The sequence below is a fragment of the Stigmatopora nigra genome, chromosome 18 (assembly GCF_051989575.1).
Source record: "Stigmatopora nigra isolate UIUO_SnigA chromosome 18, RoL_Snig_1.1, whole genome shotgun sequence".
Taxonomy (NCBI): domain Eukaryota; kingdom Metazoa; phylum Chordata; class Actinopteri; order Syngnathiformes; family Syngnathidae; genus Stigmatopora; species Stigmatopora nigra.
The window spans coordinates 5,646,024-5,659,879 of record NC_135525.1 but is presented as its reverse complement, the minus strand read 5'-3'; the positions used below and the strand labels follow the sequence as shown (position 1 = coordinate 5,659,879).

General features: G+C 37.1%; 3 protein-coding genes across 3 annotated transcripts; all 3 read right to left on the bottom strand.

Annotated features, from left to right (window-relative positions):
• Positions 1 to 86: 86 nt before the first annotated feature.
• Positions 87 to 3,185, bottom strand: LOC144211968 (uncharacterized). The gene is made up of 6 exons (XM_077739546.1): positions 3,111 to 3,185; positions 2,040 to 2,196; positions 1,786 to 1,967; positions 1,499 to 1,677; positions 974 to 1,036; positions 87 to 386 (listed from the first exon to the last, which is right to left on the bottom strand). The coding sequence occupies exons 1-6, from the start codon at positions 3,169 to 3,171 to the stop codon at positions 87 to 89; spliced, it is 942 nt and encodes a 313-aa protein (XP_077595672.1). The 5' UTR covers positions 3,172 to 3,185.
• Positions 3,186 to 4,089: 904 nt separating this feature from the next.
• On the bottom strand, positions 4,090 to 9,040 carry LOC144211628 (uncharacterized). Its single transcript, XM_077739012.1, has 12 exons — positions 8,847 to 9,040; positions 8,077 to 8,233; positions 6,929 to 7,111; positions 6,721 to 6,840; positions 6,534 to 6,656; positions 6,312 to 6,466; positions 5,999 to 6,160; positions 5,808 to 5,920; positions 5,565 to 5,679; positions 5,396 to 5,491; positions 5,152 to 5,323; positions 4,090 to 4,390 (listed from the first exon to the last, which is right to left on the bottom strand). Exons 1-12 carry the CDS (start codon positions 8,889 to 8,891, stop codon positions 4,257 to 4,259), a joined length of 1,575 nt encoding a protein of 524 aa, XP_077595138.1. The 5' UTR covers positions 8,892 to 9,040; the 3' UTR covers positions 4,090 to 4,256.
• A 1,126-nt stretch (positions 9,041 to 10,166) lies between these two features.
• On the bottom strand, positions 10,167 to 13,782 carry phkg2 (phosphorylase kinase, gamma 2 (testis)). The gene is made up of 10 exons (XM_077738921.1): positions 13,564 to 13,782; positions 13,240 to 13,411; positions 12,979 to 13,154; positions 12,612 to 12,666; positions 12,476 to 12,541; positions 12,237 to 12,400; positions 12,073 to 12,163; positions 11,371 to 11,524; positions 11,178 to 11,303; positions 10,167 to 11,015 (listed from the first exon to the last, which is right to left on the bottom strand). Exons 2-10 carry the CDS (start codon positions 13,332 to 13,334, stop codon positions 10,770 to 10,772), a joined length of 1,173 nt encoding a protein of 390 aa, XP_077595047.1. The 5' UTR covers positions 13,335 to 13,411; positions 13,564 to 13,782; the 3' UTR covers positions 10,167 to 10,769.
• Between the last annotated feature and the right edge of the window lie 74 nt (positions 13,783 to 13,856).

The following is a 13,856-nucleotide window of genomic DNA, read 5'->3' as shown; positions in this document are numbered from 1 at the left end:
CTTGTAGTGTGTTATAAACCAACCGTCAAAGACGGTCATAAGACACACCATTTTATTTAATCATCATAAAATGCAATGCCTGTTTTTCACTCAAAATAGACGTTTTGCGAGCTATCTTTGGGCTTCCCGACATTACTTTGAAATTTCCCAGCGTTATTCATGCTGTTTTGTAAAGCACTGAGCGTGCAGTAGTCATTACTGTAGCGGGGATGTTCGCCATCCGGGCTTTCTTCCGCCTTCCCCTCATCGGGCATCGAACCGAGAGAATCGTCGTGGAGCGGAAGGTTTTCGTACAGCCCGGGACTTTGGTACTCGTAACCGTCCACTTGGATAGTGTCGTCTGACTTCAGCGTCATGGTCACGTTGGTTTGCGTGTCAGCCCAGCTCTGGTATCACATTGGCAAAAGTACTTGTAAGAACTGATGTGACTATTTAGAAATAAACATAAATATAAATAATATATGCATAACATACTGACTAATTTTTTGGAAGTATTCGCAATTCCCTTATGTTTCTCAAGAAAGTAACCTCTGATGCAAAAGACTCCATGTTTTTTGGGATGTTGGAGGAAACCGGAGTACCCGGAAAAAACCCACGCTAGCCCAGGGAGAACATGCAAACTCCACCCAGGAGGAACAACCTGAGATCAAATCCACGACCCCAGAACTGTTTCATGTAGATAAGCTTCTTGCTAACATGACTAGTATTTTAAATTTACTAGTGTACTTCACTTTGTTTATTCCAGGTACATCTAAAAAAATAGTCCCTTATCATTTTGCTAGCTTTCTAACCATTTTTTTTTTGTCTACATCGACTGCTATTTAGAACTGCTCACTTTATCAAGTGCATTTACAGCTTAAGTAAAATAGACGCTTGCAATTTTGCATTCTAATACCAACTGGCATTTAACCTGTTTGTTTTAGTCCTCTAAGTGTTCTTTTGGTAAGAACCCAAAGTAAAAAGTTTGATGTACCTTAAAATCTCCATGACACTCGTTGAATAGGTTCTGGAAGTACGGTGCCGGAGTAGGGATGAAGTCAGCGTTCCTCCACCTAGAAGAATCCATCAATTGTGGACTACAGAGAAGGTACATCATTTACACAACCACATTAACACCTTACTTTATTAGCAAAGCGCAGATTAAGATCAAAGCGAATGTGGCAGTCAAAGCTGAACTCAGGAAGACTTTGGTCCAGGGTTTGGTGAGGAAATCTCCAACCTGCGAAACTGTAAACAAATGTTTTTTATGTTTTTGTTGTCAAGGGTTTCGGATACCGAGCCTCACCGTTGCCCGAGCCTGTCCTCCACCGGATCTCCTGCGACCAGTCGCTCCACTGACCATCGAAGGACCTCCCGCTGGGCTTGGATCTCACTTTGCTGAAGTACTCTGTGTCCATCTCAAGTTGGGCGTCATCGACGGTATGTTCCGTTTTGTCCACGTTAATGTATTGGCATTTGGTCTGAGTGGAGAAAAAATGCATAGATATTACATTGTCACCTTAGATCGCTTCCAAAATGGAGTCCTTACGTCGTCCCGTCGTTTGTAGAAACACAGTTGATATTGGAGGTAGTCTTTGAGTCGGGTAAAAAGACATTTTTCGTAGTTGTTTTTCCACGTGAAGTGCTGTCGACTGGCGTTTCGGACCACGGAAAGCCAACACGGAGCTTTTGGTTTAACTGCGGGAAAACGGCAGCAACGTATCTGAGTTGAGAGTTTACTCGAAGCCCTCGTATTTCATTTTGAGATTTTTTTTTTTATGAAATGCAAAACTGGAGCTTCCCTACTGTGCTTGCTTGGCTTGTAGCTTTTATCCAGCTCGTGGCAGTCTTGAACTCTGTTTTTTTCTGGGCACAGCCAGATCCGAAATAGGTTATAGTCAGAGAAACTGCAAGATTCCCCCGAAGTACTGCTAACTGTGACGGAACATAGGTGCGCGCCGTCGGACTGTGCGCATACGTACGACCGGCTGCAGAGAAAAGAACAAGCAGTGAGTTTTATTGTTGCAAATTCTAGAAGATGTAGGGTGAAAAGGGCTTACTTGGTTGGTCTTTTGGCCAAGGTTAATACATGGAGATGTGATCTGACGTCCAGGTCTGATTTGAAGTTCAGCGAGCAATTGATGGTGAGCAGGAAATCGGTGGTGCACTCATAACTCGCACTCGTGTTTTTAAATCTCTCATCAGTTGCGGCCAGTACTGTACGATTCCAATATTGATTACAGATGCTAAAGAAGTACCGCCAAAAGGCCTCAAGATGTCTCTATCTCCACTCAAAAAGTTGTCCAATAAACGTGAGTAAATAATGCAAACGCATGCTAAACAATTGGAAATAACAACGCACAGATTATGCAGTTTTTTACAGTATAAAAAAATAATATAAAACCTATACAAATACGACTACTCATAACCAATATATACGATTGCTATTAAGTTTATGACTAAAAAATGCCTCTTACCTTATGTTTTAAAAGGGATTATGTATTAAAAATTTTACATAGCTTTCTACTTTATCGAACGCGGTCCCTGAAAGTGCTAAAGATTTTAGATAAAATTCTCATTTTATATACAGCCCTCTTAAAAGTCAAAACCATTGATCACAAGTATTAGTTAAAGCAAAAATATGTATTCTACTCTGCTGCTATTGTTTTTACACTGGATAGTTTTAGGTTGAAGTACTACTTGACAATTTGAGATTTTGTGGCAGCTGAGTTTCATTTCAATTAAAAAAAGTCAAGGAATGACTTTAGTTGGATTTTTTAAATTATAAAACATGTTTATGTCAAAACCTTTGACAATTTAAGCTAATTAATGCTCAAAATCAGGAGTAATGTCGTCAACAAAAATTATAGTTGTTTACAAATCCAGTTATAATTACAAATAATAAAGTAAAAATACAAAAATTCCCAGTATATCCACTTTATTGTCCCCAAAATAGTTACTTGCTCCATTGAAGGTTTTAAATATTAACTTTTGAATAGATTTTCGAGAAAGGGATAATTGATTACCAAAAGAAATATCTTTTGGCAGCCTTACTTGTCAAATTTCCCCTAATTTTGATAGCCACAACAGTAAATAAATGTTTTCTAAGAATATTAAAATAAAGAAATCACCTGTCATTTTTATGCAGTATGCAGTAAATGGTACAAGCAGCATGACTTTGAGCGCATCCATCCCCTCGACCCGCCTCTTCTATCATTTAACGTTCATGCTCTCAGTGTTAAGAAGAGTGGAAGTGGGAGGTATCACTCTTATCTATGTTATCAATCCGATTGAGGCTTTTTCTTCAGGCAAAAATGTTCTGTTTTCACCCAAAAAAGTATGTCACGCCACTTTTAGTCATGCACTAATAATTAATTGACTGCCAATTTTAAGGAATCTACAACTATTGTACTGATAGGGACTTTTTAGATTGAAAAATGGCCCAAAATCTTATTTTTAAATAGGAATTATACATTTATCATTTGCTGAACATGAAGTCGATGCACAGTCATTTAAACGCTGCCATCACTCCCATTCAAAATGGATTTGATGTCTATTGCCATCAATGATGGTATTATGAGTTAGAAAAATAATAATTTGACAGCTGTTGAACGCAATGTGACCCCTCTAAAATTGTGCAACTCAATCTGATCATGTTCTGCTTGTGTGCTGATTGTGTCACCGAAAGGAAGTTGTCAACTCTTGCCAGCAATACTAAAACGCTCAAGTGTACGTGACAAAAAATAGTTGTGTTTAGTCCTGAATTGTACCCAAAAAATTCAGTTCAAAAGATAGATTTGTGTGCGACGAATTTCCCTTCTGGGGTGTCTTATCTGATTTGGTATCGTGCAAAAGAAGCTAGTTGCTCTTGTGAAATGGAGATATCTCGATAGTACCGCAAAAGCAATCACGATAAGTGAGAGTTTGTTTGTCAAATATGATCTGCAAATGTTTCTTCTCCTTCCACCTAACTGTCAATCGGTGTCTCAGCAGTCAATGTTTAAATTTACTCTAAACACGATAAATCGTCATTTCTAACAGGCTTCTACTAAAAATAAAACTATAGAAAGTATCGTCAAAATGTTTTAATCATTATTTGAACGAGAAATTCAACTGCAATTCATCAGGAAATATAATATACATCTATAAGCTTCAATTAAATTTGATCCTAAAACAGAAAATCGGCACTCATGATTTACTTTCTCGGCCGCACAAAATGATACTGTGGGCCAGATTTGGCCCCCGGGCCGCCACTTTGACACCACTGCACTTGAAGGTCACTCGCAGGCCAGTTTTCCGTCGAAAGATGAAAGCGTGATGGCGAAAGCCTGAAGGGCACACATGGGATAGCTGTAGTCCATGGAGAAGACGTTTTCGGAAACACGGCCAAATTGCATCACAATGTTGTGATCTGGTAACACAGAAACGCATTGAAAATATTAGCAAAAAATAATAATAACTTAACAGCCAATTGAAATCCTTATATATATATATATATATATATATATATATATATATATATATATATATATATATATATATATATATATATATATATATATATATATATATATATATATATATATATATATATATATATATATATATATATATATATATATATATATATATATATATATATATATATATATATATATATATATATATATATATATATATATATATATATATATATATATATATATATATATATATATATATATATATATATATATATATATATATATATATATATATATATATATATATATATATATATATATATATATATATATATATATATATATATATATATATATATATATATATATATATATATATATATATATATATATATATATATATATATATATATATATATATATATATATATATATATATATATATATATATATATATATATATATATATATATATATATAGATATATAGTCCAAAATTTCCTTGAATTGTTAATATATTGTAAATATTTGTATATATATATTTTTTTCTATTAGTCTCTAGCCATATTGATACTCATTGATTAGCAACATTGTAACAATGTTGTCAAAACAATTCAAGGACTTTTTGGACTTAAAAATTGGTCAAATGACAAAAAAATGCACACATTTTCATGTATTTTTACTTTTCTAAGTGGCATTTAGGAATTCACCATTATTCGGGTGGATGATTTGGAAATTTTTAATGGAGGCCTGTGTGACACGCCCATGGAAGTTGAGCACGTAGGACTGCGTTTGGTCGTTCCAGCTAGGACATTTATTTATCAGCGTCACCAGATTTTCGGTCGTGCCGTCTGCGTGGCGTGCCAGGAGGGTTTCACGCTCCTGAAAGTAAAGCGGTACAGTTAGTTTTTGCCGTCACAACACACGATTCAGCGCCTTAGATTGCAGACGGACATTTTTGGGTTGAAGTATAGCTCTGTCATTCTCCAACATTCCGGGGATGATGACTGTCATTTTGCGAGGACCGCGGAATCCTAGAACGTTTGTCTCCTGGAATAGAAATCCACAAAGTTTTTTTTTTTTTTTTTACCTAGAGATTTTAAGTACACATTGTTACACTTACATAACAAATGGCCGCCAGTTCTTGTCGCACAGATTCGCACTCTTTAATGAAAGGCTTTTTCTCTGGGTTTTCACCTCCATCGTACACCGTGAACTTTGTTCCCAAAACATTGGATCTACAACAGGCGACAATCATCTTAATAGCAGTCAGTTTAATATTTCAGAAGATTCCATAATTCGAGATTTGAACGTTATATAAGTCGCGGGCTCAGCTAAAGTACAAAAAAAAAAAGTCACGACTTACCTCAGCTTTCCGATGTAGCAATTGGTATCTCTGGATAGATTTGTCGGATCAGTTGAGATGAGATAGTTGGACGTTTTGCTCCTCATTCTTTTTCGTGCAGCCATAAGAAACACCTTGATAGCAGGAAATGTACTCTTAAGTTTTTTTGTTTTTATGTCATCAATTTTTTTTAGTTAAGCAGAAAAACCCACCCTCTTTCCATCATCTTTCTCCATATGGAGGTAATAGGTGGGGAACATGCCCTTCTCCATACCCCTCCGTTCTCTTGTTACCCGACATTGGATGGTTGCGTCTTGGGGCGCTGGACGCAATGCAAACGCCTCAAGGTCGTCCAATGATATCGGAGAAGCACTCTGCCATTTAGAAAATGCAATCAGGTCATTCACAGTCATTTTCTTGGTTCAACAGTCTACAAAATTGTAGTCAGCGTTTTTGCTGGTTGCTGCCATGTTTATATGCAAGGATATTGTAGTGTTGACTTATCACAGATTTTGTGAGACTCACTCGGCTGTCGGATTCGCCACTCGAAGACGAACTTTCCTTGTAATTGGAGTTTAGTGATGCTAAACTGGATGTGTTTTTCCCTTTCTTCTTACGTCTCTCTTTAAAGTCCGTTGGAGCGTCTTCTTCTTTGCTGTCGTCGCTGATTTGGCATCTCGCTGTGGAGAAAATTCAAGCAACATCAGTTTGGAAAAATCGTCCTAAAATTGGCAAAGACATTCGTACAAGTGTCCAGGTGTTTTTTTCGTCGTGGAGGCGGCGTCTGGCACTCGTCTTCGTCCTCGTCTGCGTTTTTTTTCGGACTTGTCCGTTCTGATTCGGACTCTGACGTGTCCTGCGTGTGCTTTTCTGTGAAAAAAATAAATCGGCATGATTATTTGGTGATTTTTTTTGGACGTTAAAGCACGCTTACTTTTCCGATCCTGTTTGCTGGTTTTGATGGCCTTAGGTCGATCTTTCGCTTTGTCTTTCCGTTTTGTTTTTCTTTCTTTTTTTCGCTCGTCTTTGTCTTGGCTTTCATTGTCTTCTACGTCTTGAGAGGACAGAAAAGGAAAATTCGAACACTTTCTCCTGTGAATTTCAATGAGTTTGTTACAGGTAGATGTTCCATCCCCTCTTACTTTTGCTTTCATCTCCCTTTCTGTCTTCCGGGAGCACCAAGTTGTCCTCCGTCGTCTCGTCGTTGTCGCACCCCGGGGTCAAATCGATCTTATTGGGAGCAAGCGGATTTTCCGGCAGCAGCGAGTCGCCTTCGGCCAGCGTGATAACGTCCAACGGGTTGTCGTGGGCGTGCTCCACTTGCTCTACAAATTGAATAGATGTGTATCAAGTAGTTTTGCACGATAAGGAAAAACTCCCATTGTGATGTATGGGGATTTTATTACATTGATATGCCAGGATGTCAATTTTTAATGATTTAGTGAAAAAATATTCAAGATTGATGAATATTTTTTTCTTCTATTAACTATATTTGTGACGTGCCAAAAATGTGAAATCCATTAAATGTATTAGTAGTAAATTAAGTGATGTCCTGAACAAACATTTTGCAAGTAAGCCCAATCCAAGTAATTCCTAATCCGGTTCTGATACAAATTTGAACATAGCTGTGTAAACATTAATAATGTATAAACATATAAATATAAAACATACAATAAATAATAATAATAATGTATTAAAATGGTGTATGCATTTTGCAGGGAGGGAGCGGTCGCAAATAATGAGTTAATACTTAAAAAATTAAAAGATAGATTTTAAAAACCTATTTCCAATCCTGTGAAACAATACTGGGACATTACTATTAGGTAGTGCTACAACCTAAAACGAGCATATATATTTTTGCTCAAAAATAAAGATATTAAATAATTTACTAATACTTGTGACTAATAATGACTTCAAAGAATAATATAAGTTTTAGTTCATATTAGTTTTGCAACGACTCGTGTTGTTATTTTCAATTGTCTTGTATGCATTATTCACATATGTTTGATAGGGGGAGACATTTGCCTAACTATTGGGTTGAATTAGTGACATCTTGAGGCCGATTAATGGTACTATTATGGGATATAGAATCCCCAAACATAGTAAGTCAGCGTATATATGTCATCTGTTGGCCAAATTGCGCCTTACCAGCATTATTTACCTCCATAAAGTTGATGCTGATGGAAAGTTTGTTATAATTTTTAGGGAAATATATCATCAGAACGTACTGAGCTCGTTTAAAGCCAGCTTTGGGAAGTATTTAACATGGAGGGATGTTTTGGAGACAAACCGTTCAAGGAGATGTTGCTTAATGATTGGCTGGTCAACAGCGGTGTTTCATCCGAACGGCCTTTTTGTTTGCGGTTTTTCAAGCGGGCGTCTCGACTGGACACCACCATTTGGCAATCGGCACGTTTCTTTTGCTGCTTTTTCATCAAAATAGAACGCTGAAATACAATTAAACAAATGGTTATTTCTTAAAAAGTCAAATAGGGATGCCACTAGCCATTATTTGGACATTTCATTCATCACCAATTATTTTTACGGTGAATTGACTTATTAAGATGCATGTAAATCAAGAATAGAATAGAATTTATTTAATTATGTTTAAATGGAAAAGCAGATGTAAGGATGTGGGATTATTTCATTTTTTTGCTTCAAAAATTACTACCAATTCAGTCAAAATGATCATAAATGTGAAGATGTTTAATATCAAAATTAAAGCAAAGGGTTAGGATCATTATTTAACATACTACAAAGAATTTTAACCAGAAATTTACATAAAATATAATAAAAATATCAATATTTCCAATCAAAAAGCTAAAAAAAAGGAGCCCATTTTAATTGAATTTCAACTGGATACTTAAGTTATAGCTTTTTAAGAATAAAAAAGTCAAATAAAACCAAACAAGTACATAAAATAAAAGACTAAACTACTATTCAGGTACCAACATCTCCAAATTATTAATTGCCTATCCAAATAGTCGCCGGGGCAACATAATCAAGCCACTTCATTAAAAATCCAGCTTACAAACATCCATATTTCATGCCATTTTTCACCTGATTGTCTAGTTTCTGCTGTCGCAAATCCAGCTCCTCCTCCATGTTGACGAACAATCGCGTGGAGACGCCAAAAAGGACTAAAAAGTGCGAATGCGGCGTGCAAAAAAAGCCCTCCCAGCCATTAAAATAGGACGCTGGTGTGTGATGGCTGCCCCATGCTCCATCTGACTGTCTGCTCACCTGCGTGGAGCAGAAGGCAAAGTGGATTAAAAGGGGATAATGTTCTTAAACGGCACTGTGGCTCAGCCAACGTGGAACTGTGAGGATAAAGGGGACTCTTGTGGACATCAGGGCTGCTCCAATATGTGCCTTTTTTTACTTTATTACTCCTTTGCAAATAGTGCCAAGAAGGGAAATGCTGTTATAAAACAGGCAGCATTCCCGATGGAGTGGTTTAAAATTATCGTCCCAACATCAAACAACACCCACAATACCTCTTCACGGCATTGATTATGGTTGCCGTGGTTACAGACGCGCGGAAGCAATGCCAATAAGTCACAGTGTTGATTATTTGATGGTGGGTGGTGTTGATTAGACATTTAAAGTGTGTGGTTAAATCAATTTTATATAGCTTTGTTTTTTTGTAGAATATTTTCTGTAATTTGGTGTTTTAAGAAAAAAATATTCCAAAAAAATACCAACCAAAAGTCTAGGAATTATTAAATTAAAAAAGTATTAAGATAAAAATATGTATATATTAAGATTAAGAAAATATAACCATTTTGTATGAAATAGAATTTTAACAAAAGAGGAGAAAATAATTGTTCCAAAAAATTACCACCTAAAAGTCTAAGAATTATGAAATAAAAAATATATAAAGATAAAATATATTAATTAAGATTAAGAAAATATAAACAATTTGTTTTAAATAGTTTTTTAAAAAGAGGGAAAAAATAGTTCCAAAAAATACCACCAAAAAGTCTAAGAATTATAAAATTAGAAAATATATAAGGATAAAAAGAATATATTAAGATTAAGAAAATATAACTAATACTGTACTTGTAAAAAAGCCTCTAGTACAGCATCATGAAAATGCAGATTCATCCTCGCCAATGAGAGGCCAGTCAGGTTTTAGGACCTTTATGCTATAATTCCTTAAATTAGCCTTTTCCTGCAGAGTATTTAGATTCTGACTTGTAGAGATATCATCCCTTAACTCATTAGCTAACATGTACAATGTACTGTAAATGTTTTGAAAGACCATAGTCCATGCCGGAGTACTCGCTCTCAAAGTCCAAAAAAACTGCATATCAAACAACGTCAATGATAGCTCATTAAATTGCAGCTAAAGGAGAAAAAAACAAGGAACTACAGAGCAAATATTAACTGCTATTTATTCCTTCCCATTTTACAGTCACCGGTGCAACGGAATGACATTTCACAGGCAATAGTCACATTGACATTTTTGGACCCAAAATATACAAGTACAGTACTATACTTTAAATAGTTCACATTGGCCTTCCACAGTAATTGCTTGTACTGCTAGAACATCTTTAAATATGTATGTACATTGCCATTTTTTGGACCCAAAACATGCAAGTACAGTACAACAGTTTAAATAGTTGACATTGCTTGTTCATAGTACTCGGTTGTACTGCTAGAACGTATTTAAATAGGAGTTGTTATAATCTCTTTGTATGCTAATTCTAACTCCCAAAAATGCTAGCATGGAATATCAGGTTAAACCATTTTTAAAAAATCAGCTAGATGTCAATCAAATTGAACATTTTGTGAGTATTTCTATTGTCACAGATGAAGTTCCAGGTAAGTTTAAAACAACTAGCTTGATCAGAATGATTTTTTTAGTCACCCTTTATCCTGCATGCAGTAAGGCGTACATTCCTGAATTATCATTTTAAAATGAAATAGCACCATGACAAACAAACAAAAGTATTGGTAAAATGACACAAAAAATGAGGTTTAGTTTTCAAAGTCCTCCAGTTCCAACAGCATGACCTTAGCGGCGTTTTGGAAAAGCGCGGCTCGGTTCTGCTGCTCGCCTTTCTTCACCCAGTGGCCGTAGATGCGGAAGGCGCACCCGTCGATGAGTTTGCGCACACTTCGTAGGGAGTAAGGGTCGCGGGCTAGAACCTCGCGGGTCAGCGGGCGAGCGCGCCGGTAGCGGGAGTACATGCGGATGCAAGCTAGCACCGTCAAGATCAATACCTGGAATGTAACAAATTTTGTTTTTGTACAATGGCGTCTCCTGTATATTAACATTAGAAGCATTAAGCTAGTGAGTGTTTGAGGAATTAAAGGTAGTTTGCTTTTGTTTAACTGAAAAATCCCTTTATTTCCTTCTACTACAGAATGTGTGACCAAACTCACCCTGAAAGACTTCTTCGGGCTGAATGGCCGTACATCTTCCTTCTGGTACAACCTGAAGAATGGATGAGCCAAAGCCTGCTCAGCCGTCAGACGTTGCGTGGCGTCCACCACCAGCAACCTGGAGATCTGAACACCAACATCATCGTTAGAACTGAGCACCGTTCCCATTTTTTCAAGGTAGGCTGCAACTCACCAAATCCTTCACAGTGTCCGATCGATCGTCCCACTCGGGTGAGCCAAATTTGTAGCGTCCCTCCATGATCATCCTTAGCATCAACATCTGTTTGCGATGCCAGAAGGGCGGCGAACCAGCGAGTAAGGTGAACAGAATGACGCCACATGCCCACCTGTGGAAACAGTCAGAATAGTTCAGATATTTTTTTGTCATCAACGGTTTAAATACTATTTAGTTTATTTATTCAACCTCAGATCCATTTCAAATTGGACAACTGGAATTGAGTGACGAGGTTTATCTGCAATTGGCAGTGCTAGATGTGCAATCCATTGCATCATCCATCGCGTGTTATTAAATTCCCTTTTTTAATGAATTAATCACACTTTTTAAAAAATATCTATATATTTCATTCTGTCCCATTTAGTCCTCCATAACTCTGGATAAAAATCCATCTTTAAAAAAAAGTGACAAATAGCTTAGATTTCATTTTGAATTCTAATAAGTCTTCACTTCTTAGCTGTCTTGGCTCCGCCCACTAGAGAATACAAACAAACAATGTCACCCAGAATGAGCTGCAGATTTTTGTAGTTTTCTCACATATTTCCTCTATTTTATTACATGTCGTATTGCACTGTAATATACACATGATCAGTAATTCTGGTTATGACATCACAACCAGAATTGCTGGGGGAAAAAAGTGACGTTTTGGCAAACACTTACAGATCGACTTCTTTTCCATAACCAGGGTGCATTTCATCCATGGAGCATTTCAGTATTTCAGGGGCTAAATAACCAGGTGTTCCACACAGCTCTGATCACAAAAAAAAAATTATGACCATCTCCCATTAAGGCAAATCAAAACACGGCGATTCTCCAGCAAATACCTCTCAGTTTCTCGCTAGGTTGCAACTGCACCGAGAAACCAAAGTCAGAGAGTTTAATGTGTCCTTGGTCGTCCAGTAGAACGTTCTCCGGTTTTAGGTCGCGGTGGACGATGTGGAGAGAGTGCAGGTAGCGCACGGCTTCAAGCAAAGCTCGCATCATGCTCCTGGATTTACACCAAAAAAACGATTTGATGTTTTTTGAATGGCTTTTTAAAAGCTTATGTGGAAAAAAAACTCACCTTGTTTCCTTTTCGCTCAGCGTCACTTTTTCTGTGAGGTAGTCAAACAGCTCCCCTCGTCTCATGCTGTCAAGAATTTTTATTTTTTTTGTAAGTTGTGATAGTACTTCTTTAGGAATTGTTTGGTTCTACTCACAGGTCGAAGACCAGGAAGATGAAGGTTGCAGATTCGTAGGAATCCACCAATGTAACTAAGGGAGAGAATTGATTTTACTTTGAAGGGCTAAACCTTTTGTATTTTGGAGGAAAGCTAAAATATCTGGTAGTCTGGGTTAGTGTTGTCAAAAGTAACCATACTGAAATGTTGTTTGATGTCAAAAGTATTGCTACCCTGTTGTTTTTGCACTACCACAAATGACTAAACATTTTTAGTGTCATTTGTTAAATTTGGTTTTGCTCTTTGTTAGTAATGGAGGAAATTTTAGCATTTTTTTCCTTCATTCATTGGCTAACATGCCCAAGTCATCTTGACTAGTACGGGTGAATGAACTAATTGGACGTACTGATGGACGAATGTCCCTTCACCATGTTGAGGACTTGAATCTCCTTAAGCGTGGAGGTCTTCACCTCCTCCAGTTGTTGGTTGGTCATCTTCTCAGCTGTGATTTCAATGATTTTGACTGCTAACTCCTGCCCGGTGTGTCTATGGACACACCGGCGCACTACGCTGCTTACACCACTGACACCAGAAGAAGAAGAAAAGACAACTGTCAGCTATTTTGATACTATTGTGAACCTTTTGGCTTTCCAAAAAAAAAACTCACCGGCCAATCACCTCCTTGGGGTCATACTTCTGGTAAAACTCCTTGGCACCCACCCAGTCTGGGAGGTCATCTCCAAGCACAATGTCTTTAGTCATTTTCACCCGAAGTGACTCTTTGGGCGACAAACAGGTAGTCAAGAGTTCAACTTCAATGGGACATTCAATAACAGGAACTGCAGTGAGGACAAGGAAGTATTTGTGTCAAGAGTACGGAGGAATGTACGCCTTCTGCTGTTTATTATCAATGATTTCACGTGCATAAGAGAAGCCATATTTACAAATACAAATACGTGATTTCTACTACACTGGCCTAAGCAGTACTCACCATGTATGACAGAAATGGTATCAACAACCGTGAAGGCAGGTCAAAAAAGGTGTGATGCGACAAAGCGAATAGAAAGTCATTGCATTGAGAACGTCACTGACGATGGGTTTCCAAGTGAGGCAGGAGAAAAAAGAAAAACTGTTTGGAAAGTGATAACATTTTGTTCACATTCCTCGGAACGGTTCGATTTGCTCGATGCTGTTTATTTTTTTGACACTGGTACCGCCCTCACATGGCCGGGGGAGGTTCTGCAGTGTCAATATTATTTTTTTGTAATTTGATTTTATTCGAAT